Source organism: Tinamus guttatus, unplaced genomic scaffold, assembly GCF_059628265.1.
Source record: "Tinamus guttatus ecotype Peru unplaced genomic scaffold, ASM5962826v1 Tinamus_guttatus_pri_ptg001670l, whole genome shotgun sequence".
NCBI lineage: Eukaryota > Metazoa > Chordata > Aves > Tinamiformes > Tinamidae > Tinamus > Tinamus guttatus.
The window spans coordinates 55212-82711 of record NW_028290204.1 but is presented as its reverse complement, the minus strand read 5'-3'; the positions used below and the strand labels follow the sequence as shown (position 1 = coordinate 82711).

The 27500-nt window shown below is 61.7% G+C and overlaps 2 protein-coding genes across 3 annotated transcripts; both read right to left on the bottom strand.

Moving 5' to 3' along the window:
- Positions 1-453: 453 nt before the first annotated feature.
- On the bottom strand, positions 454-5468 carry HNRNPC (heterogeneous nuclear ribonucleoprotein C). Of its 2 annotated transcripts, none has more exons than XM_088539424.1 (7): positions 5213-5468; positions 2244-2358; positions 2107-2154; positions 1872-2032; positions 871-1029; positions 673-833; positions 454-551 (listed from the first exon to the last, which is right to left on the bottom strand). In XM_088539424.1, the coding sequence occupies exons 1-7, from the start codon at positions 5451-5453 to the stop codon at positions 468-470; spliced, it is 969 nt and encodes a 322-aa protein (XP_088395550.1). In that variant the 5' UTR covers positions 5454-5468; the 3' UTR covers positions 454-467. The 2 variants fall into 2 exon arrangements, with proteins under 2 accessions (XP_088395550.1, XP_088395551.1); XM_088539425.1 differs by having other exon boundaries at positions 2283-2358.
- Positions 5469-11816: 6348 nt separating this feature from the next.
- Positions 11817-26652, bottom strand: SUPT16H (SPT16 homolog, facilitates chromatin remodeling subunit). Its single transcript, XM_088539430.1, has 26 exons — positions 26561-26652; positions 25084-25176; positions 23032-23202; positions 22797-22949; positions 20759-20905; positions 20529-20680; positions 20282-20454; positions 19057-19147; positions 18908-18981; positions 18709-18821; positions 18566-18631; positions 18398-18493; positions 18204-18319; positions 17975-18128; positions 17772-17899; positions 17565-17700; positions 17364-17490; positions 17172-17290; positions 16174-16299; positions 15950-16062; positions 15792-15867; positions 15029-15198; positions 14184-14313; positions 12970-13099; positions 12087-12164; positions 11817-11941 (listed from the first exon to the last, which is right to left on the bottom strand). The coding sequence occupies exons 1-26, from the start codon at positions 26624-26626 to the stop codon at positions 11817-11819; spliced, it is 3123 nt and encodes a 1040-aa protein (XP_088395556.1). The 5' UTR covers positions 26627-26652.
- Between the last annotated feature and the right edge of the window lie 848 nt (positions 26653-27500).

Sequence of the window (27500 nt, the reverse complement as noted above, 5' to 3'; positions counted from 1 at the left end):
TCTATGGGGTTTCTAGGGGTCCTTGAGGTCTATAGGGCCCTGTGGGTCTCTATGGGGATCTATAGGGGGTCTATGGGTTTCTAGGGGGTCTATGGGGCTTTAGGGGCCCTCATGGCTCTATAGGGCCCTATGTGGTCCTATGGGGGGTCTATGGGGTTTTAGGGCCCCTCGAGGCTCTATAGGGCCCTGGGGTGTCTGTGGGGCCTCCCTTCCCGTCGCTCCCGGCGTTCCGACGTTCCCGGTGCCGCTTCCCGGCGTTCCCGGCCGTCCTACAAACCATAATTTCATTTATTGTGAAGCTGTAAAGAGGTATCAAATTAAAACGGGGAACGAGGGGGAAAAAAAAACGGAAAAGGGCGTAAAAATTCCAAAGGGGGGGGGAGGGGGCCGGAAACGGAAACTACAGCGAGAGCGGGAGGGCCACGAACACACGGATGCGGGAATGCCGGAATTCCGGGCGGAAGCGCTTAGGAATCGTCCTCGCCGTTGGCGCTGTCCCGGTCGTCCTCGCCCTCCTCGGCCTCCTTCTCATCCCCCTTGATGGATTCCAGCTGCGGGGACAGGGAGAGGCGGGAATGAGGCGGGGAGGGAAAGGCGGGAATGAGGCGGGAATGAGGCGGGAATGAGGCGGGAGCGGCGCCGTTTTGGGGAGGATCCCGCGGGATTCGGTACCTGGTCGTCCCCCCGGTCCTCGGCGTCGTCGTCGTCCAGCAGGTCGCCCTCCTCGGCCGAGTCGTCGGCTCCGGCCTCCGTTTCCAGCTTCGCTCCGGCCTCCTCCTTCTTGGCCGAGGAGCCTCCGCTCGGCTCCTCCTCCGACTTGTCGTTCTTCTGCTCTGGAATTCGCGGGATTCCGGGGAAAACGGTCACAACCCCCCGGATGAGCGGGAAGGAGCGTCCCGCGTCCCGCCGCCTCACCCGGCTGTTTACTTTGATCCTTCTCGATTTTTTCCAGGTTTTCCAGCAGGGAATCCACCTTCTGCTTGATCTGGCTCAGCTCCTTCTTGATGGTCTGCAGGTCGTCGCCTTTCACTGGGAAACCGGGAATGCCGGAAGTGGAAAAGCGGCCGGGACGGGCGGGAAGTGCTGGGAAGCACCGGGAATGGGCAGGAAGCACCAGGAAGCGTCGGGATGTGCTGGGAAGGGTTGGGAAGCACCAGGAATGGGCGGGAAGCGCTGGGAAGTGTCAGGAAGTGCCGGAATGGGCGGGAAGCGTCGGGATGCGCCGGAAGCATCGGGATGTGTCAGGAATGAGCAGGAAGCACCGAGAAGTGTTGGGATGTGCCGGAAGGGTCGGGAAGCGCTGGAATGGGCAGGAAGTGCTGGAAGTGTCAGGATGTGCTGGAAGCGTCGGGAAGCTCCAGGAATGGGCGGCAAGTGCCAGGAATGGAGCGGGAAGCGTCAGGATGCGCCGGGAAGCATCGGGATGTGTCAGGAATGGGCAGGAAGCACCAGGAAGTGTTGGGATGTGCTGAGAAGGGTCGGGAAGCACTGGAATGGGCAGGAAGTGCCGGGATGCGCCAGGAAGTGCCAGGAAGTGTCGGGAAGCACTGGGAAGCGTTGGGATGTGCTGGGAATGGGCGGGAAGCATCAGGATGCGCCGGGAAGCATTGGGATGTGCTGGAAGCGTCAGGAAGTGCCAGAAATGGGCAGGAAGTGTCGGGATGTGCCGGGAAGCGTCAGGATGCGTCAGTAATGGGCGGGAAGCACCAGGAATGGGCGGGAAGCGCTGGGAAGTGTCTGGAAGCACTGGGAATGGTCGGGAAGCCCGGGAAGGGTCGGGAGCGCCGGGAAGGGTCGGGAAGCGCCGGGAAGGGCCGGGAAGCGCCGGGAAGGGCCGGGAAGGGTCGGGAAGCGCCGGAAGCGGCACTCACACTTCCCGGACTTGGAGGAGGATCCGCGCTGGCCGCTCTTGGAGTTGAAGCCGCTCTTCCCGCGCCGGGACGTGTTCCCGGACACCCGCTGGCGCTTGGAGGGCACCACGGCGCGCGCGATGGGCGGCGGCGGCGGCACGCGCGCCGGGTAGCTGTACATCCTGCGGGAACGCGCCGTTATCCGGGAATTCCGCCGGGAATTCCGCCGGGAACGCGTCCCGGGGGCCGATCCCACCTGTCGTAGTAGTCGCGCTGGAAGTCGTAATCCAGGTCGAAGGAGGATCTGCAACGGGAAGAGGCGCCGTGAGCGGGGCCGGGCCGCGGGAACGGGGAGGGCTTGGGAATACCAGGAATTCCGGGCGAGCTCCCGACCTGACGAGGGGGGACGGAGAAGGCGGCGCGGCTACTGACCCGTACATCTCGGCCGCCGAGCGCTTGGCGCCGGCCTTGCCGCGGTTCACCTTGGGCTCGGCCGCCAGGTTGATGTCTGCGGATGCGGCAATGGAGACGCTTGGCCCCTTTCTCCCCGTTTTCCCCCGTTTCCCCCCGCTTTTTCCCCGTCTTCCCCCACTTTTCCCCGTTTCTCCCTGTTTTCCCCCACTTTTCCCCGTTTCTCCCCCACTTTTCCCCATTTCTCCCCGGTTTTCCCATTTCTCCCGTTTCTCTCCCTTTTCCCCCATTTCTCCATCCTTTCCCCCCATTTCTCCCGTTTTCCCCCCATTTCTCCCGTTTTCCCCCCACTTTGCCCCCGTTTCTCCCCATTTTCCCATTTCTCCCCGTTTTCCCCCCGTTTTCCCCCATTTCTCCCCATTTTCCCCTGCTTTGCCCCCGTTTCTCCCCATTTTCCCATTTCTCCCCGTTTTCCCCCCGTTTTCCCCCATTTCTCCCCATTTTCCCCTGCTTTGCCCCCGTTTCTCCCCATTTTCCCATTTCTCCCCGTTTTCCCGTTTTGCCCCATTTCTCCACGTTTTCCCCCATTTTGCCCCATTTCTCCCCGTTTCCCCCCCGTTTATCCCCGTTTTCCCCCATTTGTCCCCGCTTTCCCCCCATTTCTCCCAATTTTCCCCCGCTTTGCCCCCGTTTCTCCCCATTTTCCTCCGTTTCTCCCCATTTTCTGCCACTTTTCCCCTGTTTCTCCCCGGTTTCCCCGCTTTTGCCCTATTTCTCCCTGTTTTCCCACCGTTTCACCCCGTTTTCCCGTTTCTCCCCATTTTCCCGCTTTCCCCCCTTTCTCCCCGCTTTCCCCCCCATTTCTCCCCATTTTCCCGTTTTCCCTCGCTTTTCCCCCATTTCTCCCCATTTCTCCCCATTTTCCCCCATTTCTCACCACTTTTCCCCTGCTTTTCTCCCGTTCCTCCCCTTTTTCCCCTGCTTTTCCCCCATTTCTCCCTATTTCTCCCATTTCTGCCCATTTCTCCGTTTCTTCCCACTTTTCCCCCATTTCTCCCTATTTCTCCCCATTTCTGCCCATTTCTCCCCGTTTCTTCCAACTTTTTCCCCATTTCTCCCCCCACTTTTGCCCTGTTTCTCACCCCATTCCTTGCCCTGTTCCTTGCCCCATTTTCCTGTTTCTCTCCCCATTTTTGCCCCATTTCACCCCATTTTCACCCTGTTTCTCACCCCGTTTTTCCCATTTCTCCCATTTTCACCCCATTTTTTCCCCCATTTTTCACCGTTTCTCACCCCATTTTCTCCCCATTTTTCTCCCATTTTCTCCCCGTTTTTCCCCCCATTTCTCACCCCATTTTCACCCTGTTTTCTCCCATTTTCTCCCATTTTTTCTCCCCATTTCTCCTGTTTTCCCACCCAACACCTGCCCAGCGATTATGCGCCCGTCCTCGCCCTGTTTCACCCCATTTTTTCCCCAGTTTCACCCGTTTTTCCCCAGTTTCACCCCGTTTTTTCCCCAGTTTCACCCCGTTTTTTCCCCATTTTTTCACCCTGTTTCTCGCCCCATTTTCTCCCCATTTTTCTCCCGTTTTCTCCCCATTTTTTGCCTCATTTTCACCCCATTTTTCCCCGTTTCTTGCCCCATTTTTCCCCATTTTCACCCCATTTTTCCCCGTTTTCTCACCCAGCACCTGCCCAGCGATCATGCGCCCGTCCTCGCCCCATTTCACCCCATATTTTCCCCATTTCCCCCTGTTTTTCACCCATTTTTGGCTCGCTCACCCAAGACCTGCCCGGCGCTCACACGCCCGTCCTCGCCCCGTTTTTCACCCCATTTTCACTGTTTTTCACCCGTTTTCCCCGTTTTTGCTCACCCAAGACCTGCCCGGCGATCACGCGCCCGTCCTCACCCCATTTTCCCCCCATTTTCTCTCATTTTTGCCCCATTTTTCCCTGTTTTTCCCGTTTTTCCTCACCCAGGACCTGCCCGGCGATCACGCGGCCCTCCTCGCCCCGTTTCGCCCCGTTTTTTCCCCATTTCCCCCCCCCGTTTTTCCCCCCGTTTTCATCCCATTTTTCCCCCCATTTCTTGCTCTGTTTTTTCCCCATTTCCCTCCCCGTTTTCACCCCATTTTTCCCCCCGTTTCTCCCCGTTTTTTCTCATTTTCTCCCCGTTTTTCCTCACCCAGGACCTGCCCGGCGATCACGCAGCCCTCCTCACCCCGTTTCTCCCCCCATTTTCACCCCATTTTTCCCCGTTTTCCCCCCGTTTTCGCCCCATTTTCCCCCCCATTTCTCCCCGTTTTTTCCCCGTTTTCTCTCATTTTTCCCCGTTTCCTCACAGAGGACCTGCCTGGCGATCCCGCGCTCGCCCTCGCCCCGTTTTTTGCCCGTTTCTCCCCGTTTTTTTCCCCGTTTTCTCCCATTTTCTCCCCGTTTTTGCTCACCCAACACCTGCCCGGCGATCCCGCGCCCATCCTCGCCCTGTTTTCTCTCATTTTCTCCCCGTTTTTCCCGTTTTTCCTCACCCAGGACCTGCCCGGCGATCACGCGGCCCTCCTCGCCCCGTTTCTCCCCGTTTTTTCCCCATTTCCCCCCCCGTTTCCCCCCCCGTTTTCGCCCCATTTTCCCCCCCATTTCTCCCCGTTTTTTCCCCGTTTTCTCTCATTTTCTCCCCGTTTCCTCACCGAGGACCTGCCTGGCGATCCCGCGCTCGCCCTCGCCCCGTTTCTCCCCGTTTTTCTCCCCGTTTTTCTCCCCGTTTTCTCTCGCTCACCCAGCACCTGCCCGGCGATCATGCGGCCGTCCTCACCCCATTTTCCCCCCATTTTCTCCCATTTTCCCCCCGTTTCTGCTCACCCAGCACCTGCCCGGCGATCACGCGGCCGTCCTCGCCCCGTTTCTCCCCGTTTTTCCCCATTTTCTCCCATTTTCCCCCCGTTTTTGCTCACCCAGCACCTGCCCGGCGATCATGCGGCCGTCCTCGCCGGCCACGGCGGCGCGCGCGTTGCGCTCGTTCACGTACTGCACGAAGGCGAAGCCCTTGTGCACGGAGCAGCCCACGATCTTGCCGTACTTGGAGAAGATGGCCTCCACGTCGCTCTTCTTCACCACCAGCGTGTTGAGGTTCCCGATGAACACGCGCGAGTTCATGGAGCGCGGGTCCGTCTTGTTGGTCACGTTGCTCGCCATGGCGCCCGCGCTGCCGCCGCGCGGGGGGGGACCGATCAGGGGGGCGACGGCGCCCGACGGCACCGAAACGGCCCCCAACGCGCCCGGAACGGCCCAAAACGGCCCCAGAATGCCCCGGAACGGCCCCGAACACCCCCGGAATGCCCCGAAACGGCCCCAGAATGCCCCGAAACGGCCCCAAACGCCCCCGGAACGCCCCAAAACACCCCAAAAGGGCCCCGAAACACCCCTAAATGCCCCCAGAATGCCGTGAAACAGCCCAAAACACCCCCAGAACACCCCAAAACACCCCCAGAATGCCCTGGAATGCCCCAAAACACCCCTAGAACGCCCCGAAATGGCCCAAAACACCCCCAGAATGCCCCAAAACGGCCCAAAACACCCCCAGAAAGCCCTGAAATGGCCCCAAATGCCCCAAAACACCCCCAGAATGCCCTGAAACGCCCCAAAACACCCCTAGAATGCCCCAAAACGCCCCCAGAATGCCCTGAAACAGCCCGAACAGCTCCAAAACGCCCCCAGAATGCCCTGAAATGGCCCAAACAGCCCCGAAACACCCCCAGAACACCCCAAAAGACACCAAAACACCCCCAGAACACCCTGAAACACCCCTATAATGCCCTGAAAGAGCCCAAAACACCCCCAAAATGCCCCCAGAGCACCCCGAAACACCCCAAAAAGGCCCCAAAACATCCCAAAAGGTCCTGAAACAGCCCAAAATGCCCCCAAATGCCATCAGAAAGCCATGAAACACCCCAAAGGGGCCCCGAAACACCGTGAAATGCCCCGAAAGGGCCCCAAAACACCCCGAAAGGGCCTTGAAATGCCCCCAGAGCACCCCAAAAGGGGCCCAAAATGCTCCAAAAACGCCCCAAATGCCCCCAGAACACCCCAAAATGTGCCAAAAGAGCCCCAAAACGCCTCAAAAGGGCCCAAAAAGGTCCCAAAACACCCCCAAAATGTCCCCAGACCACCCCAAAACACACCAAAAGGGTCCCAAAACGCCTCAAAATGCCCCCAAAAGGCCCCAAACACCCCAAAAGGGCCCCAAAGCACCCCAAAATGCCCCAAAAGGGCCCCAGAAAACCCTCAAAAGGCTTTGAAACACCCCCAAAACACCCTGAAACACCCCAAAATGCCCCCAGAACACCCCAAAAGGCGACAAAAGAGCCCCAGAACACCCCAAAAAGGCCCCAGAACACCCCGAAATGCCCCCAGAATGCCCCAAAACGGCCCAAAACACCCCCAGAGTGCCCTGAAATGCCCCAAAGCATGCCCAAAACACCCCAAAACACCCTGAAACTGTCCAAAACACCCCCAAAATGCCCTGAAACGGCCCCAGAATGTCCCAAAACGACCCCCAAAACCCCTGAAACAGCCCTGAAAAGCCCCAAACAGCCGCGAAACACCCCCAGAACGCCCCAAAACACCCCCAAAATGCCCTAGAATGGCCCATAACACGCCCAAAATGCCCCCAGAACACCCCGAAACGCGCCAAAAGGCCCCCAAAACACCTCAAAATGTCCTAAAAGTGCCCCAAAACACCCGAAAAGGGTCCCGAAACATCCCAAAAGGCCCTGAAACAGCCCAAAAAGCCCCAAAACACCCTCAGAAAGGGCCCTGAAATGCCCCCAAAACATCCCACAATCCCATAGAACACACCAAAAGGTGCCAAAAGGGCCCCAAAGGGCCTTGAAACACCCCAAAATACCCCCAGAACACCCCAAAATACACCAAAAGGGCCCCAAAAAACACCGAAAGGGTCCCAAAACACCCCCAAAATGCCCCAAAACAGCCCAAAAGGGCCCCAAAAGGCCCTGAAACAGCCCGAAATGCTGTGAAATGCCCCCAAACACCCCCAAAATGCCCCCAAAACACCCCAAAATGCCCCAGGACGCCCCCAGAATGCCGTGAAACGGCCCCAAACACCCCCAAAGTGTCCCCAGAATACATCAAAAGGGCCCAAAACGCCTCAAAAGGACCCCAAAACACCCCGAAAGGGCCCCAAAACACCCCCAAAATGCCCCGAAACAGTCTAAAAGGGCCCCCAAACACCCCAAAGGGCCCCAAAAGACCTTGAAACGCCCCAAAAATACCCTGAAACACCCCAAAAGGTGACAAAAGGGCCCCAAAACACCCCAAAAAGGCCCCAAAACACCCCCAAAGGGCCTCAAAATGTCCCCGAAGGGCCCCAAAACACCCACAAAGGGCCCAAATGTGCCCCGAAACACCCCAAAAGGGCCCCAAAATGCCCCAAAAGGGCCCCAAAACACCCACAAAGGGCCCAAATATGCCCTGAAACACCCCAAAATGTCCCAAAACACCCCAAAGGGCCCCAAAACGCCCCCAAATGCCCAAAAAAAGCCCTGAAAACACCCCAAGAGGGCCCCCAAAAATGCCCTGAAACACCTCCAAATGTCCCAAAAGCACCCCGAAACGTCCTGAAAACACCCCAAAAGCACCGCAGAACGCCCCAAAACACCCCGAAACACCCCAAAATGCTCTGAAAAGGCCTGAAATGCCCCAAAATGCCCCTAAAACCCCCCCGTGTCCTCCCCGGCCTCTTCCCTCCGGATCCGGCTGCTCCGGAGCCGCTTACCGGGAAGGAGCCGGTTAAATCCGCCGGGAATCGGCGCCTCGGGAAAAGGGGGCGTCAAGGACGGGGAACGGGGGAAAAGGAGGGAAAAACGGGGAAAAAGGCGGCGTTCCGAGCGGCAAAAACCAGGGGAAACGGGGAGAAGCGGGGCCACGCGCGGCGGATCCGGAGCACGGGCGGGAAAAATTCCGTACGGATTCGGGTCGGGAATGGGGAAAACCTCCCGCTTTTTGGGGAAAAACCTCCCGTTTTCCGCCCCAGGGAAAAAGGAGCAGCCCCGGCCCCGGCCCCACCACCGGCGAGCCCCGAAAGCCCCAAAAATCCCCCCATTTTCCTTAAAAAAGCCCGGCAATTCACAGATATCAACACGGAAACGGCATCGATTGGCTGAAAAATAACAAAAATAGCAGGAACGTCCATATAAATACAAGGAAATCAGCGGAAAGGCAGGAAAAACCGGAGAGGAAAAATAAAAAAAATAAAAAAATAAAAAAATAAAAAAATATATTTATCGCAGAGTTATTAAAAATTAAAAAGAAAAATAATTAAAAAGAAAAAAAAAATAAAAAGAAAAAAAAAGGTCCCGGGTGGAAGTCACTTACTGTGGCCGGAGAGGTGCAAAAAAACCCTCGCTGTGAAAAAAAAAAAACAAAAGCAAAACTAAAAAACGAGCCCCAGATTAGGACAAAAAAACCTTTTTTGGTGGTTTTTTTTCCTCCTTTTTTCCCTCTTTGTGGCAGCGCGGGGGGTTTTGGGGGGTTTTTGGGGGGTTTTGCTGCCCTTTGGATTGGGGGGGGGGGGGGTCCCCCCTTCCCGCCGCTTCCCGCGGGATTTTGGGGGGGGGGGATTTGGGAATGGGGGGTTGGGGGCGGGGCTATGGGAGGGGGCGGAGCCTCCGGGGGGGGTTTTCGCCTCGCTGCCCTGTGGAAGGAGAAGGGAGAGGTTTGAGTCGGGGGGGGGGGCGCGGGGAAATGGGGCAGAAAAGGGGCTTTTTGGGTGTGGGGGGGGTCCTTTAAAGGGGGGGCGCTGGCGGGAAGCGGAGGGGGGAGGAGCCTGGAAGAGAAACGCACCCCCCCCACACACCCAAAATCGACTTTTTTTTTGGGGAAAAAGAGCGCTTTGGAACCCGAAAGGCCGCGTTTCGCCCCCAAAATGGCGCCACGTGGTTCTTACGGGGGGGGGGGGGGAGAGCGGCTCTGGCCACGCCCCCTCGCTCCTCCCTCCCTCCCCCCGCCCGCGCGGCACCTGCAGGCCACGCCCACGAGGGGAGGCGGCGCTGGCCACGCCCCCCTCACCGCCACGGGGGAGGGGCCCGCGCGCTGGCCACGCCCCCTCCTCTCCCCGCCGCGCCGCCGCAGGGGGCGGAGTCCTCGCCGTGGCCACGCCCCCCGCTCCCCCGCCGCGCCGTGGCCACGCCCCCCGCGCCCCCCCCCCCACCGGGCGCCGCCACCTGATGGCGGGGGCGGCCCCTCCCCCCCTCCCCGGTGCTTTCGCCCCAAACGGGCGCCCCCCCCCCCATCCCCGCCGCCATCTTCCCCCCTTAACGGCCATCGCGCGGCCGTTAAACGTTAACCCCCCCCCCCCCTTCCCCCCGGTAACGGGCGTGACGTCACGGCCGCTGTGCCCCCCCCCCCCGCGCTCACCGCTGGGCTCCGCGTGGCGCCGCCCCCCCCCTCGCGCCGCTCCCGCCGCCGCCGCCGCCGCTCGAGGCTGCTCCGCAAAATGGCGCCCGCGCCGCCCTCTGCGCTCCGCGGCCGGGGCGAGGGGGGGCCGCCGCTGGGGGGCGGAGCCGCGCGCCGCCATTGGCCGAGCGCGCCGCCCGTCAGCGCCGCGGCCAATGGGCGAGAGGGAGGGCGGGACAGCGCGCGGGAGGGGGAGCGCGGCTCCCATTGGCTGCGCCGCGTGCCACTCCAGCGCGCGGGGGCGGCTCCCTGCGCTGATTGGTGGATCCCGCTTCGGGTTTGGCGCCACTCCGCCTATCAGCGCCCGCCGCCCGCCTCCTGGGGGGGGAGCGCTGCGCGCGTGCGCATTGGCGCCCCGCAAATCCCTTCCCGCCCCCCGCGGCCGGCGGCTTCCTATTGGCCAGCGCGCCCGCGTTGCTGCGCGCTGATTGGCTGCTCGCGGCGGCGGTAATGGCGGCCGCGGGGACGGGGCGCGAGGGAGAGGGCGAAAGCGCCGGGAAACGGCGATTTCGGGGGAAAAAAGCGCTAAAAACAGCGTCTTTCCACCCAAAACAACGAGTTTCCACCCAAAACAACCGATTTCCACCAAAAACAAGCTATTTCTACCCCAAACAATGTATTTCTTCCAAAAACAACGGATTTCCAGCAAAAATAACGTGTTTCCATCAAAAAACACGCATTTCCAGCAAAAACAACACTTTTCCGTTAAAACCAGCGCATTTAAGGGTGTTTCCTGAGGCGGAACGGGTGGATTTGGGGGGAGAAAACGGGCTAAAAAGCCGTCGTTTTGGGGCGTTGGGAATTGCGGAATCCGTCGGGAATGGCAGGGAAAAATGGGGGGGAAAGGGAAAAATGGGGGGAAAAAGAAGGGAAAAATGGGGAAAGGAGAGAAAAGTGGGGAGGAAAAGAGGGAAAAATGGAGGGGGAAATGGGGGAAAACGGGGATAATGGGGGAAAGGTAGGGAAAAATGGGGGAAAAATAGGGAAAAATGGGGGGAAAGTGGGGAAAAGGGGTAGAAAAGGTGGGAAAAGGGATGGAAAAAATGGGAAAAGGGGTGGGAAAGGTGGGAAAAGCAGGTAGGAAAGGAGGGCTCCAGCCGTGGGAGGTCCCGGAGCGATCCCGGCTCTTCCCCATCCTCCTCCTCATCCCATTCCCATTCCCGGGCGGCCGCGCTGGAAAAGGTCCGAGCTTTCCCACGGAATTCTGGGAATTCCGCGGGAGGATCCGGAGCGGATTCGGGAGCAGGAGCGGCGGACGTGGGCGCTGCCCCGTAGGATATGGTGGGAATGGGGGAAAATCCCGGTTTTCCCCCTTTTTTTGGCATCTGGATGAGGAACTGTCGGCCCCGCGGGGGAGAATTCCGGAGTCCTGGAATCCCGGAGCAGGCGGCGCTTTTCCGGATGGGATCAGCCGCAATCCCGGGATTCACCTGGGGATCCCGCCGGGATCCCGGGAACGCCGGAGCGGCCGGAAGCCGCTGAGAGCCGCCCATTCCCGGGATAACGATTCCCGGGACGCCCATTCCCGGGATAACGATTCCGGGATGCCCATTCCCGGGATAACGATTCCCGGGATGCCCATTCCTGAGATAATGATTTCCGGGATGCCCATTCCCATCCCCATTCCCAAATCCCAGATATTTTCCGGAAAAGCGGCCGGCTCTGAAAAAAACCAACCCCTTTTATTGGACGCGGCGGATTCCTCCTTCCTTTTCCCAAGTTGGGAAATCCCGAGAGCGACCGGCTACGGAAAACAAAAAAAAACGGGAAGGGAAAATAACCGGGAAAGAGCGAGCGGGTCCCGCTCTTCCCGCCCGGAGCCGCCGCTTCCCGATCCATAGGGAAGAGCGGAGATAAATACGGGATGGAGCCAGAGAATACAAAAATTCCAAGGAAAAGGCGGGAAAAGGGGGGCGGAGCGGCGTTCCGGCGCTCCTTGGTCCGTAGAAATGGCCGGAAAACCCCCAAGAAGGGCAAGAAACACAAAAAAAAAAAAACCTTGGAAAAAAAAAGGGAAAACAGGAGGAAAACAAAAAAAACCAGGGAAAAGAGTTCGTGGGATGGGACGGGATTCCCGGCCGGAAGCTACTTCCTCTTCTTCTTGGGCGGGCCGGACGCGCGGGCGCTCCGGGCGGATCCGGGCGCCGGCGCCTTCCTCTTCCGGCTCCGGCTGTGCTCCTCCTCCTCCTCGTACTGGCTCTCCCGGTCGGCTGCGGAAGAGGCCGGGAGCGGCTCCGGATGCGGTTCCGGATGCGGTTCCGGGATGCGGTTCCGGGATGCGGTTCCGGATGCGGTTCCGGATGCGGTTCCGGATGCGGTTCCGGATGCGGGAGCCGCTTCCCGCTCCGCACTCACCTTTCCGGGCTTCCTCCTCCAGCTCGTCCCAGTCCTTCCCGCTCTCCTCCTCGCTGCCCAGGGATTCCTTGGAATATTCTAGGGAAGGGGCGGAGCGTCAGCGGGAAAATGCGGCGGGAAAAAGCGGGAAAATGCGGTGGGAAAAGTGGGAAAATGCGGCGGGAAAAAGCGGGAAAACGCGGCGGGGAAAAGCGGGAAAACGTGGCGGGGAAAAGCGGGAAAACGTGGCGGGAAAATGCGGCGGGAAAAGTGGGAAAATGCGGTGGGAAAAGCAGGAAAATGCAGCGGGAAAAGCAGGAAAATGCAGTGGGAAAACGCGGGGGGAAAAGCAGGAAAATGCGGTGGGAAAATGCGTCGGGAAAAGCAGGAAAATGCAGCGGGAAAAGCAGGAAAACGCAGCAGGAAAAGCGGGAAAACGCGGTGGGAAAATGCGTCGGGAAAAGCGGGAAAATGCGTCGGGAAAAGTAGGAAAATGCAGCGGGAAAAGCAGGAAAATGCAGCGGGAAAACGCGGCGGGAAAAGCGGGAAAATGCAGCGGGAAAAGTGGAAAAATGCAGCGGGAAAACGCGGCAGGAAAAGATGGAAAATGCAGCGGGAAAAGCGGGAAAATGCGGCGGGAAAAGCAGGAAAACGCGGCGGGAGAATGCGGCAGGAAAACCGGGAAAACGCGGTGGGAGAATGCGGCAGGAAAACCGGGAAAACGCGTTGGGAAAAGCGGGAAAATGCGGCGGGAAAACGCGTCGGGAAAAGCGGGAAAATGCGGCGGGAAAAGCGGGAAAACGCGGCGGGAAAACGCGGCGGGAAAAGCGGGAAAATGCGGCGGGAAAAGCAGGAAAAGTGGGAAAATGCGTCGGGAAGAGCGGGCTGGCGTCCCGGCTCGTACCGGACTCCTCGGCCTCGGAGGAGTAGTCCTCGTCGCTGTCCTCCTCCTCCTCCTCGTAATCCTCTTCCGAAGGGTTGAACGTCTCGTCCTCGATCTCCGACTCGGATTCGCCAACCTCGGCGTCGCTGCCCTGCTGGGAAGGGCGGGAATGGCGGGAACGCCGCGGGGAGCCGGGAATGGCGGGGGGGACGCGGGAAGGGCAGGAAGGAGATGGGAATGCTGGAAGGAAGCTGGGAATGGCGGGAGGGAGATGGGAATGGTGGGAGGGAGCTGGGAAGGGCAGGAGGGAGCTGGGAATGGTGGGAGGCAGGTGGGAATGCTGGAAGGGAGATGGGAATGTCAGGAGGGAGCCGGGAATGTCCGAGGAGCCGGGAATGGTGGGAGGGACTTGGGAATGGCGGGAGGGAGCTGGGAATACTGTGAGGATCAGGGAATGGTGGGAGGAACCAGGAATGTCAGGGGGTCTGGGAATGCCAGGAGGGAATTGGGAATGCTGGAAGGGAGCTGGGAATGGCAGGAGGGAGCCGGGAATGACAGAGGAGCCAGGAATGGCGGGAGGGAGTCAGGAATGACAGGAGGAACCAGGAATACCAGAGGGTCTGGGAATGCCAGGAAGGAGCTAGGAATGTCAGGAGGGAGCTGGGAATGGCGGGAGGGAGCTGGGAATGGCGGGAGGGAGCTGGGAATGGTGGGAGGGAGTCAGGAATGACAGGAGGAACCAGGAATACCAGAGGGTCTGGGAATGCCAGGAAGGAGCTAGGAATGTCAGGAGGGAGCTGGGAATGGCGGGAGGGAGCTGGGAATGGCGGGAGGGAGCTGGGAATGGTGGGAGGGAGTCAGGAATGACAGGAGGAACCAGGAATACCAGAGGGTCTGGGAATGCCAGGAAGGAGCTAGGAATGTCAGGAGGGAGCTGGGAATGGCGGGAGGGAGCTGGGAATGGCGGGAGGGAGCTGGGAATGGCGGGAGGGAATCAGGAATGACAGGAGGAACCAGGAATGTCAGAGGGTCTGGGAATGCCAGGAGGGAGTTGGGAATGCTGGAAGGAACCTGGGAATGGCAAGAGGAAGCTGGGAATGGCAGGAGGGAGCTGGGAATAGCAGGAGGGAGATGGGAATGATGTGAGGAGCAGGGAATGGCGGGAGGGAGCTGGGAATGGCGGGAAGGATCCGGGAACACCACAGAATTCCCGGGATGCGGCGGGCGGCTCCCACCTCGCCCTCGGGCTCCAGGAAGGACCATCCGCCCTGCTCGAAGAATCCCTCGGGATCGTCCACGATCGTCTTCATGATCTTGGTCCAGTTGAGCGACTGGACGCCCTCCGTGTACTTGAGGTCGCAGGAGCTGCGGGAGAGCCGGAATGGGCAACGGAAGAGCGGGAATGGGCAACGGGAAGAGCGGGAATGGGGCAATGGGAAGAGCAGGAAAGGAGCAACGGGAAGAGCAGGAAAGGGCGCAAGGAAAGACGGGAATGGGCACGAGGAAGAGGAGGGAAAGGGCGCGAGGAAGCTCTAGGAAGCTCCGGGAAGCTCCTGGAAGCTCCAGGAAGTGCCGGGAGGCCCCAGGAAGCTCTGGGAAGCTCCAGGAAGCGCCGGGAAACTCCAGGAAGCTCCTGGAAATGCCAAGAAGCTCTGGGAAGCTCTGGAAAGCTCCAGGAAACTCCGGGAAGCTCCTGGAAGCTCTGAGAAGTGCCAGGAAGCTCTGGGAAACTCCAGGAAGCACCAGGAAGCTCCTGGGAGCTCCAGGAAACTCCAGGAAGCTCCTGGAAGCTCTGGGAAGTGCCAGGAAACTCTGAGAAGCTCCAGGAAACTCCGGCAAGCACCAGGAAGTGCCAGGAAGCTCTGGGAAACTCCAGGAAGCTCCCGGACGCTCCGGGAAGCTCCTGGAAGCACTTGGAAGACCAGGGAAGCTCTGGGGAGCTCCAGGAAGCTCCTGGACACTCCAGGAAACTCTGAGAAGCTCCTGGAAGCTCCAGGAAGCTCATGGAAGCTCCGGGAAGCTCCTGGAAGCTCCGGGAAGCTCCGGGACGCTCCGGGAAGCTCCGGGCCGCGGCACTCACTTGAGCCACTCCTTGATGGGGTCGAGCGAGGCCACGGGGATGGCGTTGATCATGGTGACCTTGCGGCCGTAGTCCTTGTAGACCACGACCATGTCGAAGTTCTTGAGGTGGAACTGCACGCGCTCAAAGTGGATGAGCTCCACCTCGTCCAGCGTCACCACGAAGGGCGGCTGCGCGGGGACGCGGCCCGGTCAATGTTGTCCCCAGGTCAACATTGTCCCCAAGTCAACATTGTCCCCACCTCAACCTTGTCCCCACCTCAACCTTGTCCCCAAGTCAACGTCATCCCCAGGTCAACGGCGTCCCCAAGTCAATGTTGCCTCCAAGTCAATGTCATCTCTAACTCAACATTGCCCCCAAGTCAATGCCCTCAACTCAACCTTGTCCCCACATCAACGTTACCCCCAAGTCAACCTTGTCCCCAACTCAACCTTGTCCCTAGATCAACGTTGGCCCCAGCTCAACCTTGTCCCCAAGTCAACGTCATCCCCACGTCAATGTCGTCCCCAAGTCAACGCCCTCAACTCAACCTTGTCCCCAGGTCAATGTCGTCCCCAACTCAACGTTGCTTCCAACTCAACGGTGTCCCCAACTCAACGTCCTCCCCAACTCAACCTTGTCCCCAACTCAACGTGGTCCCCAAGTCAATGTCCTCAACTCAACCTTGTCCCCAACCCAACGTCATCCCCAACTCAATGTCCTCAACCCAACGTCCTCCCCCATTCAACCTTGTCCCCAACCCGACGCCGTCCCCGTCACTCACCCACTCGGTGCAGTTGACCAGGGCGCTGCTGGTGGGCTGCAGCAGACACGTGCTGCGGTACGGCGCCCCGTTGAAGCTGCCGGGACAACGGGCGACGCCGGTGACGCCGGGGGACAACGGGGGCCGCCGGTGACGCGGGCGCCCGCCGCGCCGCTTACCCCAGCTCCCGGAAGGGCACCTCGAACTCCAGCTCCTCCTTGGTGAGGGCCTCCACCTTCTCGATGAAGTTCTTGAAGGCCGTCTTGAGCTTGTGGCGCATCTCCCGCTCCATCTGGGATCACGGGAAGCGTCGGGACCCTCCAGGATGCTCCAGGAAGCACCAGGAAGCTCCGGGGGGGACGGCCGGGCCCTCCCGCTCTTCCTCCCCGCTCCTCGTCCTCACCTGCTCGGCGTAGAGGTCGTCGCGGTCGTGCATGTGTTGGTGCTTGCCCAGGTCCGTGGTGATCTCGCCCACTTCCGTGTAGAACTGCACGTCCGTGTGCCGCTTCTTGCCGAACATGATGGCGTTCTGGAGGGGAGGAGCCCGCGTGGAGGCCCGAGACCCGGCGTGGAGGGCCAGGGACCCAACGTCAAGGGCCAAAGACCCGACACAGGGGCCAAAGACCCAACGTGGAGGCCCGAGACCCGGCGTGGAGGGTCAAACACCCAACGTGGAGGCCAAAGACCCAACATGGAGGCCAAAGACCCAACATCAAGGGCCAAAGACCCAGCACGGAGGGCCAAAGACCCAGCACGGAGGGCCAAAGACCCGATGTGGAGGCCAAGGACCCAACATCGAGAGCCAAAGACCCAACGTGGAGGCCCGAGACCCAACGTGGAGGCCCGAGACCCGACGTGGAGGGTCAAAGACCCGACGCGGAGGCCAAAGACCCAACGCGGAGGCCAAAGACCCAACGCGGAGGGCCAGGACCCAACGCGGAGGCCAAAAACCCGACACAGGGGCCAAAGACCCAACGTGGAGGCCCGAGACCCGGCGTGGAGGGTCAAACACCCAACGCGGAGGCCAAAGACCCAACATGGAGGCCAAAGACCCAACATGGAGGCCAAAGACCCAACGTCAAGGGCCAAAGACCCAGCACGGAGGGCCAAGACCCGACGTGGAGGCCAAGGACCCAACATCGAGAGCCAAAGACCCAACGTGGAGGCCCGAGACCCAACGTGGAGGCCCGAGACCCAACGTGGAGGCCCAAGAGCCAACGTGGAGGCCCAAGAGCCAACGTGGAGGCCCAAGAGCCAACGTGGAGGGCCAAAGACCCAACGCGGGGGCCCGAGACCCAACGCGGAGGGCCAAAGACCCAACGTGGAGGGCCAAAGACCCAACGCGGAGTCCAAAGACCCAACGCGGGGGCCCAGCGCCCAACGCGGAGGCCCCCGCCCCACCTTGAGGTGGAAGTGGAGCACGATGATCATCTCGCCGTCGCAGGGCTGGAACACGGCGTGCTTGATGTTGTTGTAGAGGATGTCCACCTTGTCGCCGCGCACCGACGTGAAGCGGAAACCTGCGGCGGGAGCCTCAGCGCCGCGGCCCCGGCGGCCTCCCCGTCCCCGCCGACCCGCGCCCCCATCCCGTACCGTTGACGTGGGCCTCCAGCGAGCCCTGCATCCTCTTCTGGGCGATGTTGGGGCGGATGTAGAGGTCCTTGAGCTTGGGGTTGCTGCGGTTGAGGTTGATGACCAGCGAGTCTTGCTTGACGATGCCCTGGGGACGGAGCGGGCCGTGACGCCGCGGCCGCCGCGCCGGCGCCGCCCGGCCTCCCGCCGCGCCGGCCTCACCTCCTTCTCCTTCTCCTCGGCCTCGCGCGTCTTGTAGCGCTTCTGGACCTCCTTGATGATGCGGAAGGCGTTCTGCAGGTTGAGCGCCGGCACCGTCTGCTCCCCGGGCGTCTTCATGTTGGACGCGCGGTAGGTGCTGCGGGAAGGAGGCCGGCCGCTTGCCACGGGGCACCCGGGGACGCGGAGGCCCAAGGGGAGGCCACTCACATCTCCTTGACGAAGGTGGCCTCCGGGTTGGGGAAGATGTTGCCCTCGTTGCGGCCCAAGGCGCTGCCCGGGCAGTAGAAGTTGATGCGCAGGTAGGTGTAGTCGCCCTCCACCGACATGCTGATGTTCTGGGGGAGGCCAGGGAGGGTGAGGAGGCCACCGAGGCCCGAGGACGGTCCCCACCGCGCGCCCGGAGGCCCCACCTTGATGGTGGCGATGTGGAAGGGGGTGGCGATGCCGAAGACGGGCATGATGACGGTCTCGTACTTCTTGTCGATGTAGATCTTCATCTCGCGGATGTGGGGCTCCTTGGGCATCAGCGCCGGGTTCTTGTAGGAGATGTTGGACTTGCGGGCCCTGGCGGCGGGAGGCCGGCCGTGAGGGAGGCCGTGAGGGAGGAACGGGCCTCCCCGCCGGCCTCCGCGGCCTCACTTCTGGATCTGCTGCTCGCCCTTCTGCTCGGTGAGGCGCCGCCGGGCCTCCTCGTTGAGCTGCGTGGCCAGCTCCTTCTGGTGGGCCCGGCGCTTCTCCTCGGCCGTGAGCTCGTTCTGCGGGAGGAAGGACCCGTGAGGAGGAGGAGGAGGCCGGAGCGGGACGGAGGCCGCCGCGGGGAGGCCGGCGCTCACCCGCGTCCTCTCGGTGAGCAGCGCCGCCCGCGAGCTGCGGCCCAGCAGGTCCTCGGCCTCGTCCTTCTCCTCCTCCTCCTCCTCCTCGTCCTCGTTCTGGCGGGAACACGAGGACGGTCACGGGGTGAAGGCCCCGCCATCCTCGTCCTCCCTTTGGGGCGGCCTCACCTTGAGGAAGATGCCGACGTTCTTCACCTTCTTCTTGACGGCCGTGAGGACGGTGGCCGGCGCGTCCTGCGCGAGGGGGACGCGTTGGGACGCGCCGGGACGACGCGCGGCCTCCGCGGCGCCGGCCTCCGCGCCGGCCTCACCTCGTCCACCAGCACCGTGTCCCCCACGAACATGGCGTACGTGCGCTCCTCGGGCTTCTTGCCCTCCTTGTTGGCCAGGTCCGAGAAGCCGATGTTGACGCTGAACACCATGCCTGGAAAGGGAGGCCGTTCCCGAGGAATCCGGGCGCGACGGAGGCCGTTATCCCGCGGGAACGTCCCCCGGGAAGGCCCCGCTCACCCTTCTTGAGGCGCTGCTGGTTCTTGCTGTTGATGACCAGGGAGCCCTCGCGGAACTCGATGCCCATCGCGAAGCTGCGGGAGAGGCCGAGGGGGAGGCCGGGCCTCGGCGCGGAGGCTCCCCGGGGCCTCCCCGCGCCTCCTGCTCACCCCAAATTCTTGGTGATTTTGCCCAAAAGCTCCGGTTTCTGCCTCTTCACCACGTCCATGACGGCGCCGTAGACGTCGCAGAGCTTGGCGCCTGCCGACGGAGGCCCCGGGGCTCCCGGTGAGGCCCACGGAGCCGCGGAGGCTCCCGGGGGCGGGACGGGCCCCGGGGGGATCCCGGGAGCCCAAAGAGGACCCAAGGAGCTCCAAGAGGACCCAAGGAGCTCCAAGAGGACCCAAAGAACCCCAAGACGATCCCAGGAGCTCCAGGAGGATCCAAGGAGCCCAAAGGGGATCCCAGGAGCCCCGGAAGGATCCCAGGAGCCCCAGCAAGACCCAAGGAGCATCCACAGAGCCCCAGGAGCATCCAAGGATCCCAGGAGCCCCAGGAGGACCCCAGGAGCTCCAGGAGGATCCCAGGAGCTCCAGGAGGATCCCAGGAGCCCAAAGAGGACCCCAAGAGCTCAACGGGGATCCCAGGAGCATCCAAGGAGCCCAAAGAGGATCCCAGGAGCCCCAGAAGGACCCAAGGAGGATTCCAGGAGCCCAAAGAGGAACCCAGGAGCCCCAGGATGATCCCAGGAGCCCCAGGTGGATCTGTGGAGCCCCGGGCGGATCCCAGGAGCTCTGGGACAATCCCAGGAGCCCCGGGACAATCCCAGGAGCCCCAAGAGGATCCAAGGAGGATCCCAGGAGCCCTGGGATGATCCCAGGAGCCCCAGGAGGCTCCCAGGAGCCCCAGAAGGACCCAAGGAGCTCTGAGAGCATCAAAGGAGCCCCAAGATGATCCCAGGAGCCCCAGGTGGATCCGTGGAGCCCTGGGACGATCCCGGGAGCCCCAAGAGGACCCAAGGAGCCCTGAGAGCATCAAAGGAGCCCAAAGATGATCCCAGGAGCCCCAGGACAATCCTAGGAGCCCCAAGAGGACCCAAGGAGCCCAAAGGGGATCCTAGGGGCCCCGGGATGATCCCAGGAGCCCCGGGACGATCCCAGGAGCCCCAGGATGATCCCAGGAGCCCCGGGACGATCCCAGGAGCCCTGAGATGATCCCAGGAGCCCCAGGTGGATCCGTGGAGCCCCAGGTGGATCCGTGGAGCCCCGGGATGATCCGAGGAGGCCCGGGACGATCCCGGGAGCCCCAGGATGATCCCAGGAGCCCCAGGATGATCCCAGGAGCCCCGGGACGATCCCGGGATCCCCGGGTGGATCCGCGGAGCCCCGCGCTCACCGTGCCGCATCTCCTTGAGCATCTCGTCCTGCAGCTGCAGCAGGAAGGCGTAGTTGTCCTGCATGTCCTGCGGCGGGTCCACCATGAGCGTGCGCACCAGGTTGGAGCAGTAGGACTTGTAGCGGATGCCCATGGCGCACGTGATGGCCCCGAAGTGCATGTGGTTCTTGTCACTACAAGGACGGGAAAACCGGGAGAAACGGCTCCCGCCGGGAATGCCGGCGTTCCCGCCGGGAATGCCGCCCACCTGACCACGCTGAACTTGAGGTTGTAGTTGCCGCCGCTCTGGATGATGGGCGGGTAGCACATCTCCACCGTGGACGGGTCGGCGCCCGACAGGTACTTCTTCTCCTCGATGGCCTTCTCCACCGACTCGGCCAGCTTGCTGTGCCGCACTTTCTGTGCCGGGAAAAGCCGGAAAAACGTTGGGATTGGGAAAAATGGAAGGGTTGGTGGCCCACGGTTGTGCGTGCTGACCTCGTCGGCGTCCACGATCTCCATGACGCGCTCCTTGAAGAACTTGGTGAAGAGCTCGGAGGTGATGGCGGCCGCCTTGCGCATGAGGGCCAGCTCGCCGTCCTCCTTGACGGCCAGCGTGTAGGCCACCACGGCGCTGATGTCCACCTGGGGACACAGGGGGATAAATTGGGGAGAAATGAGGAGAAATGGGGGGTTTGGAGGCCACCACGGCGCTGATGTCCACCTGGGGGGACAAGAGGGATAAATTGGGGAGAAATGAGGAGAAATGGGGGGTTTGGAGGCCACCACGGCGCTGATGTCCACCTGGGGGGACAAGAGGGATAAATTGGGGAGAAATGAGGAGAAATGGGGGGTTTGGAGGCCACCACGGCGCTGATGTCCACCTGGGGGGACAAGAGCGATAAATTGGGGAGAAATGAGGAGAAATGGGGGCTTTGGAGGCCACCACGGCGCTGATGTCCACCTGGGGGGACAAGAGGGATAAATTGGGGAGAAATGAGGAGAAATGGGGGGTTTGGAGGCCACCACGGCGCTGATGTCCACCTGGGGGGACAAGAGCGATAAATTGGGGAGAAATGAGGAGAAATGGGGGCTTTGGAGGCCACCACGGCGCTGATGTCCACCTGGAGACAAGAGCGATAAATTGGGGAGAAATGAGGAGAAATGGGGGGTTTGGAGGCCACCACGGCGCTGATGTCCACCTGGGGGGACAAGAGCGATAAATTGGGGAGAAATGAGGAGAAATGGGGGGTTTGGAGGCCACCACGGCGCTGATGTCCACCTGGGGGGACAAGAGGGATAAATTGGGGAGAAATGGGGAGAAATGGGGGGTTTGGAGGCCACCACGGCGCTGATGTCCACCTGGGGGGACAAGAGCGATAAATTGGGGAGAAATGAGGAGAAATGGGGGGTTTGGAGGCCACCACGGCGCTGATGTCCACCTGGGGGGACAAGAGGGATAAATTGGGGAGAAATGGGGAGAAATGGGGGGTTTGGAGGCCACCACGGCGCTGATGTCCACCTGGGGACAAGAGCGATAAATTGGGGAGAAATGAGGAGAAATGAGGGCTTTGGAGGCCACCACGGCGCTGATGTCCACCTGGGGGGACAAGAGCGATAAATTGGGGAGAAATGGGGAGAAATGAGGTGTTTGGAGGCCACCACGGCGCTGATGTCCACCTGGGGGGACAAGAGGGATAAATTGGGGAGAAATGAGGAGAAATGAGGGGTTTGGAGGCCACCACGGCGCTGATGTCCACCTGGGGGGACAAGAGCGATAAATTGGGGAGAAATGGGGAGAAATGAGGTGTTTGGAGGCCACCACGGCGCTGATGTCCACCTGGGGGGACATGGGGACACGGGGGATTTGGGGAAAAAGGGGGGGACATGGGGGGGGAAATGGGGGAGAAATGGGGAAAAATGGGCAGTTTGGGGGGGAAACGGGAAGAAACGGGGGGGAAACGGGGGAAACGGGGAGTTTGGGGAGGAAATGGGGGGGAAACGGGGGGAAAATGGGGGGGAAACAGGCAGTTTTGGGGGGGGAAACGGGTGTTTTGGGGGGAAGCAGGGGTTTCTGCCCGAGTTTTTGGGGAGAACCCGGAGCTTCTGCGGGCGTTTTTTGGGGGAAAAGGGTGTTTTGGGGCGTTTTCAGGGTGTTTTGGGGGGAAGCGAGTGTTTTGGGGCCATTTCCCGCAGAAGTGGGTGTTTTGGGGCCGTTTTTGGGGGAAGCGGGTGTTTCCGGGCCGTTTCCTGGCCATTTTTGGGGTGTTTTGGGGCCGTTTTTGGGGGAAGCGGGTGTTTCCGGGCCGTTTCCGGGCCGTTTTGGGGGCGTTTTGGGGCCGTTTTTGGGGGAAGCGGGTGTTTTTGGCCGTTTCCGGGCCGTTTTTGGGCCGTTTTGGGGCCGTTTTTGGGGGAAGCGGGTGTTTCCGGGCCGTTTCCGGGCCGTTTTGGGGGCGTTTTGGGGCCGTTTTTGCGGTAAGCGGGTGTTTCCGGGCCGTTTCCGGGCCGTTTCGGGGCCGTTTCGGGTCCCCCTCACCTTCTCGAAGCCCTCCTTGGCCAGGCACTCGTTCCAGCTCCTCATGAAGTCCCCGGGGAACTTGTCCTTGCTGAAGACGCCGATGCGGCGGCCCCGCTTGCTGCCCTTGAGCGCCTCGATCATCTTCTCGAAGTTGCCCTTGTTGCTCTCGTTCTGCAAACGGACCAACAACGCCAATGCCCGGGGGGGAACGCGGGGCCGTTTTGGGGCGTTTCGGGCGGTTTTTGGGACCCACCTTCTCGCGCACCAGCAGCGTGACGGCCGGGAGGCCGTTGCCGCCGTCGCTGGCCTTGCCGTGGGCCACCTGCTTGAGGAACTCGACCTTCTTCTTGCTGGCCATGAAGAGGATCTTGTCCTCGCAGAACACCATGATGGTGTCGGTCAGCTCGTAGCCGAACAGCCACGTCTGCGGGGGACGTGCGCGGACGCGGTGTCGTCACCCGGACGCGGTGTCACCCCCCGGACACGGTGTCACCTCCCGGACGTGGTGTCGTCACCCCAACGCGGTGTCGTCACCCGGACGCGGTGTCGTCACCCGGACGCGGTGTCCCCCCCCGGACGCGGTGGCACCAGGGACCCACGTGTGGACACAGAGCCCCCCCAAACCCCAGGGACCCCCATAGGGACCCACATAGGGACCCACATAGGGACCTATAGGGACCCCCATAGGGACCCCCATAGGAATCCACATAGGGACCCCCATAGGGACCCCCATAGCCCCATAGGGAACCACAGAGGGACGTATAGGGACCCATAGGGACCCCCATAGCCCCATAGGAACCCACATAGGGACCTATGGGGACCCATAGCGACCCCCATAGGGACCCCCATAGCCCCATGGTGACCCACATAGAGACCTATAGGAACCCATAGGGACCCCCACAGCCCCACAGGGACCCATAGGGACCCATAGCGACCCCCATAGCCCGATGGGGACCCACATAGGGACCTATAGGGACCCCATAGCCCCATAGGGATCCACATAGGGACCTATAGGGACCCCCATAGGGACCCCCATAGCCCCATAGGGACCCACATAGGGACCTATAGGAACCCCATAGCCCCATAGGGATCCACATAGGGACCTATAGGGACCCCCATAGAGACCCCCATAGCCCCATAGGGACCCACATAGGGACCTATAGGAACCCCATAGCCCCATAGGGATCCACATAGGGACCTATAGGGACCCCCATAGAGACCCCCATAGCCCCATAGGGACCCACATAGGGACCCCCAAAAGGACCCCCATAGCAACCCCCACGGGAACCTACAGGAACCCATAGGGATCCCCATAGCCCCATAGAGACCCCCATAGGGACCTATAAGGACCCCCACAGCCCCACGGGGACCCACATAGGGACCCCCATAGGGACCTATAGGAACCCATAGCGACCGCCATAGCCCCATAGGGACGCACACAGGACCCCCCATAGCCCCATAGGGACCCACAAGGACCCCCATAGGGACCCACATAGGGACCTATAGGGACCCATAGGGACCCCCATAGCCCCATAGGGACCTATAGGAACCCATAGCGACCCCCATAGCTCCACAGGGACCCACATAGGGACCTCCATAGCCCCATAGGGAACCCCATAGCAACATATAGGGACCGATACGGACCCCCATAGGGACCCCTAGGGACCCACAAGGACCCCCATAGGCACCCCCATAAGGGTCCTCATGGACACATAGAGGCTCCCCTTGGCTCACAGGGACCTATAGGGATCCCCATACCCCCGCAGGGACCCTCCTAGACCCCCTGTGGAACGACAGGAACCCCACAGCGACCCATAGGGACATATAGGGGACCCCATAGCCCCATAGGGATCCCCAGAGGGACCCCTAGGAATCCCCATAGGGACATATAGGGGACGCCATAGCCCCATAGGGACTCCCATAGCCCCATAAGGACCCCCATAGGGATGTATAGGGGACCCCATAGCCCCATAGGGCTGTACAGGGGACCGCATAGCCCCATAGGGACCTCCATAAGGACCCCTAGGAACATATAGGGGACCCCATAGCCCCATAGCGCCCCATAGGGCTGTACAGAAGACCCCATAGCCCCACAGCGACCATAGGGACGTATAGGGGACCCCATAGGCACCCCATAGGGACCCCCATAGCCCCATAGGGACCTCCATAGGGCCGTATAGGGGACCCCATAGCCCCATAGGGACCCCCATAGGGACCCCCATAGCCCCATAGGGACCCCATAGGGCCGTATAGGGGACCCCATAGCCCCATAGGGCCGTATAGGGCACCCCACAGGCGCCCCCACCTGCAGCGCCGTGGACTTGGCGTAGACGATCTCCTCGTCCACCCCCACGGCCACCACGATGGCGTCCACGTCGGCGTACTCGTCCTCGCCGCGCTGGGGACGGGGACAGCGGGCGTCACCGCGGGGCCCCCATGTCCCTCGGGACCCTGAATGTCCCTTGGGGACCCCAAATGTCTCCTTGGGGACCCTGAATGTCCCTTGGGGACCCTGAATGTCCCTCGGGGGCCTCAATGTCCCCTCGGGGCCCTGAATGTCCCTTGGGGGCCTCAGTGTCCCCTCGGGGCCCTGAATGCCCTTCTGGGACCTTAAATGTCCCCTCGGGTCCCCAAATGTCCCCTCAGGGGCCCTCAATGTCCCTCCAGGGCCCCAAATGTTTCCTCTGAGACCTTAAATGTCCCCTCGGGGCCCTGAATGTCCCTCCGGTGCCCAGATGTTCTCTCTGGGACCTTAAATGTCCGTCTGGGACCCCAAATGTCCTCTCTAAGACCCTAAATGTTCCCTCTGAGACCTTAAATGTCCCCTCTGCGACCCCAAATGTTCCCTCTGGGCCCCTAAATGTCCCCTCTGAGACCCTAAATGTTCCCTCTGGGCCCCTAAATGTCCCCTCTGAGACCCTAAATGCCCCCTCTAAGGCCACAAATTCCGCCTCTGACCCCAAATGTCCCCTCCAGGGCCCCAAATGTCCCCTGTGGGCCCCTAAATGTCCCTCTAGGGCCCCAAATGTCCCCTCTAAGCCCCCAAATGTCCCCTCTGAGCCCCCAAATGTCCTCTCTGACCCCTTAAGCCCCCTCCAGGGCCCCAAAAACCCCATCTGAGACCTTAGATGTCCCCTCTGAGCCCCCGAATGTCCCCTCTGGGGCTCTAAATACCCCTCTGGGCCCCTAAAAGTCCCTTCTCGGACCCCAAATGTCCTCGCCAAGACCCCAAATGTTCCCTCTGAGACCTTAAATGTCCCTCTGAGCCCCTCAATGTCCCCTCTGGGCCCCCAAATGTCCCCTCTGGGCCCCCAAATGTCCCTCTGAGCCCCCAAATGTCCCTCTGAGCCCCCAAATGTCCTCTCCAAGACCCCAAATGTCCCCTCTAAACCCCTAAATGTCCCCTCAATGTCCCTCTGAGGCCCCAAAGGTGTCCCTGAAACCCTAAATGTCCCTTTTAAGCCCCCTAAATGTCCCTTTTAAGGCCCATGAATGTCCCCTGAGCCCCCAAATGTCCCCCCGAGCCCCCCGTTTGCCTCTCTGACCCCCCAAAACGCCCCTTGGAGCCCCAAAACGGCCCCCGCGACGCCCCAACGGCCTCCCCGGGCCCCCGACGGCCCCGGCGACGCCCCCAGCCCCAAAATTTGTCACCGGGGCCCCCCAAAAGGGCCGTTTGAGCCCCGCGAACGCCCGTTGGAGCCCCCAAAACGCCCCTTTGCGCCCCAAAACGGCCCCTTGAGCCCCCGGGTCGCCCCTTCCCGCCCCCGAAGGCCCCCCCGCACCTGCCAGTTGCCATAGAGACGCTTGACGCGGCGGTAATAGGCCTCGCGGTCCAGGCTCAGCGCCATGGGGGCGGCGCCGGTACCGGGGGGGGGGGGGGCGGGGACGGGGGAAGGGGGCAAAAAAAAAAAAAAAAAAAAAAACTCCCGGTCCCGCCGCGGGCACCGACGGGCGCGGGGGGGGAGGAGAGGGAGCGAGCGCGCGGGCGTGCGCGCGCTTCCGCTTCCGGGGCCGCGACCCCTGCGCGTGCGCCGCGCCGCTTCCCCCCGCCCCCCCGCCCCGCGCGGCTCCCGCCACCGGCGCGCGGGGGGGGGGGGTGGGCGGGGCTGCGCGCGGCGCGTTTTGGGTCTGCGCATGCGCGAGGCGGCGGGGGGGCGGGAGGGGGGACGCGCGCCGCTCTGTGCGCATGCGCGCCGCGGGGGGGGGTTGGCGCGCTGGAGCCTGCGCATGCGCGCGGTGGGAGGGGGAGGAGCGGGGGCGCTCTTGCGCCGCGCGCATGCGCGAAAGGGCGGGGCTGGCGGCGGAGCGGGTTGTTTGGCGCCGCGCGCATGCGCGAAAGGGCGGGGCCGGCGGTGGAGCGAGTTGTTTGGCGCCGCGCGCATGCGCGAAAGGGCGGGGCCGGCGGCGGAGCGGGTTGTTTGGCGCCGCGCGCATGCGCCAAGGGGCGGGGCCGGCGGCGGAGCAGGGTCCTTTCCCGCCGCGCGCATGCGCATTGCGCAGTCGCGGGGGGGGCCGCTTTGCGTGCGCGAGGGCGGGAAAAACAGCGTCACGTGACCCCCCCCCCCCCCCGTCCTGAGGTAGCCGCGAGCGACGGGTGGTGACGCAGGCGCAAAAAGGAGAAATTAACCAAAAAAAACCAAAAATGGGCTCGAATAAATAATAAAAACGACAATAATAATAAATGCGCCTCGTTGCGGTCCGCTTTTATCCCTTAATTTTTAT